We start from the raw sequence: 478 nt of genomic DNA on the forward strand, positions 1-478 counted from the left end.
CAAAAGGTAATTATTATTATTATATTACGTCGAAAAGGTTTTTCCTTTTTCTTTTTAAACGAACAAAAAGGTTTTTTTTTATGGCCTTAATATTTGTTTAAAAAAAGTTTTTAAAGACAAAGTAAAAAAAAAAAAATTCAATCGATAATTATTTGTTCTTGTACGTACATAAAAAAGGAAAAGAAAACCTTTTTACGTGGATTTAGGTCGTTCGTCCTTACGATGGTTAAAAGGATCAATAAAAAACCTTTCGATTGTATTATTCCGAAGGTTCGTTTTTTTAGAAAAAAAAAAATTTTTCCTTTTTTTTTTGTAGTCCAAAGGAATATTTTATGGTTTGAAAATTAAATTTTTTTTTTTTTTTACAATGGATCCGTAATTAAAAAAAAAGGAAAATTTTTTTTTTTTTAATATTTACATAATTGTTTAATTAAAGAAGATGATAAATTTTTAAAAAATTCAATTGCGAATTCAATCA

General features: G+C 21.3%; 1 protein-coding gene across 1 annotated transcript in view; it reads left to right on the top strand.

Annotated features, from left to right (window-relative positions):
* Positions 1 to 222: 222 nt before the first annotated feature.
* Phum_PHUM595200 (uncharacterized protein) overlaps positions 223 to 478 on the top strand; it is a gene marked incomplete at both ends in the record, with an annotated part of 1,147 nt that continues 891 nt past the window's right edge. The window contains one exon of the mRNA XM_002432556.1: positions 223 to 270. Within this exon, the coding sequence (XP_002432601.1) occupies positions 223 to 270 (48 nt within the window). The remainder of the gene's footprint in view (positions 271 to 478) is intronic.

The sequence above is a fragment of the Pediculus humanus genome, genomic scaffold (assembly GCF_000006295.1).
Source record: "Pediculus humanus corporis 1103172108314 genomic scaffold, whole genome shotgun sequence".
Classification (NCBI taxonomy): Eukaryota; Metazoa; Arthropoda; class Insecta; order Psocodea; family Pediculidae; genus Pediculus; species Pediculus humanus.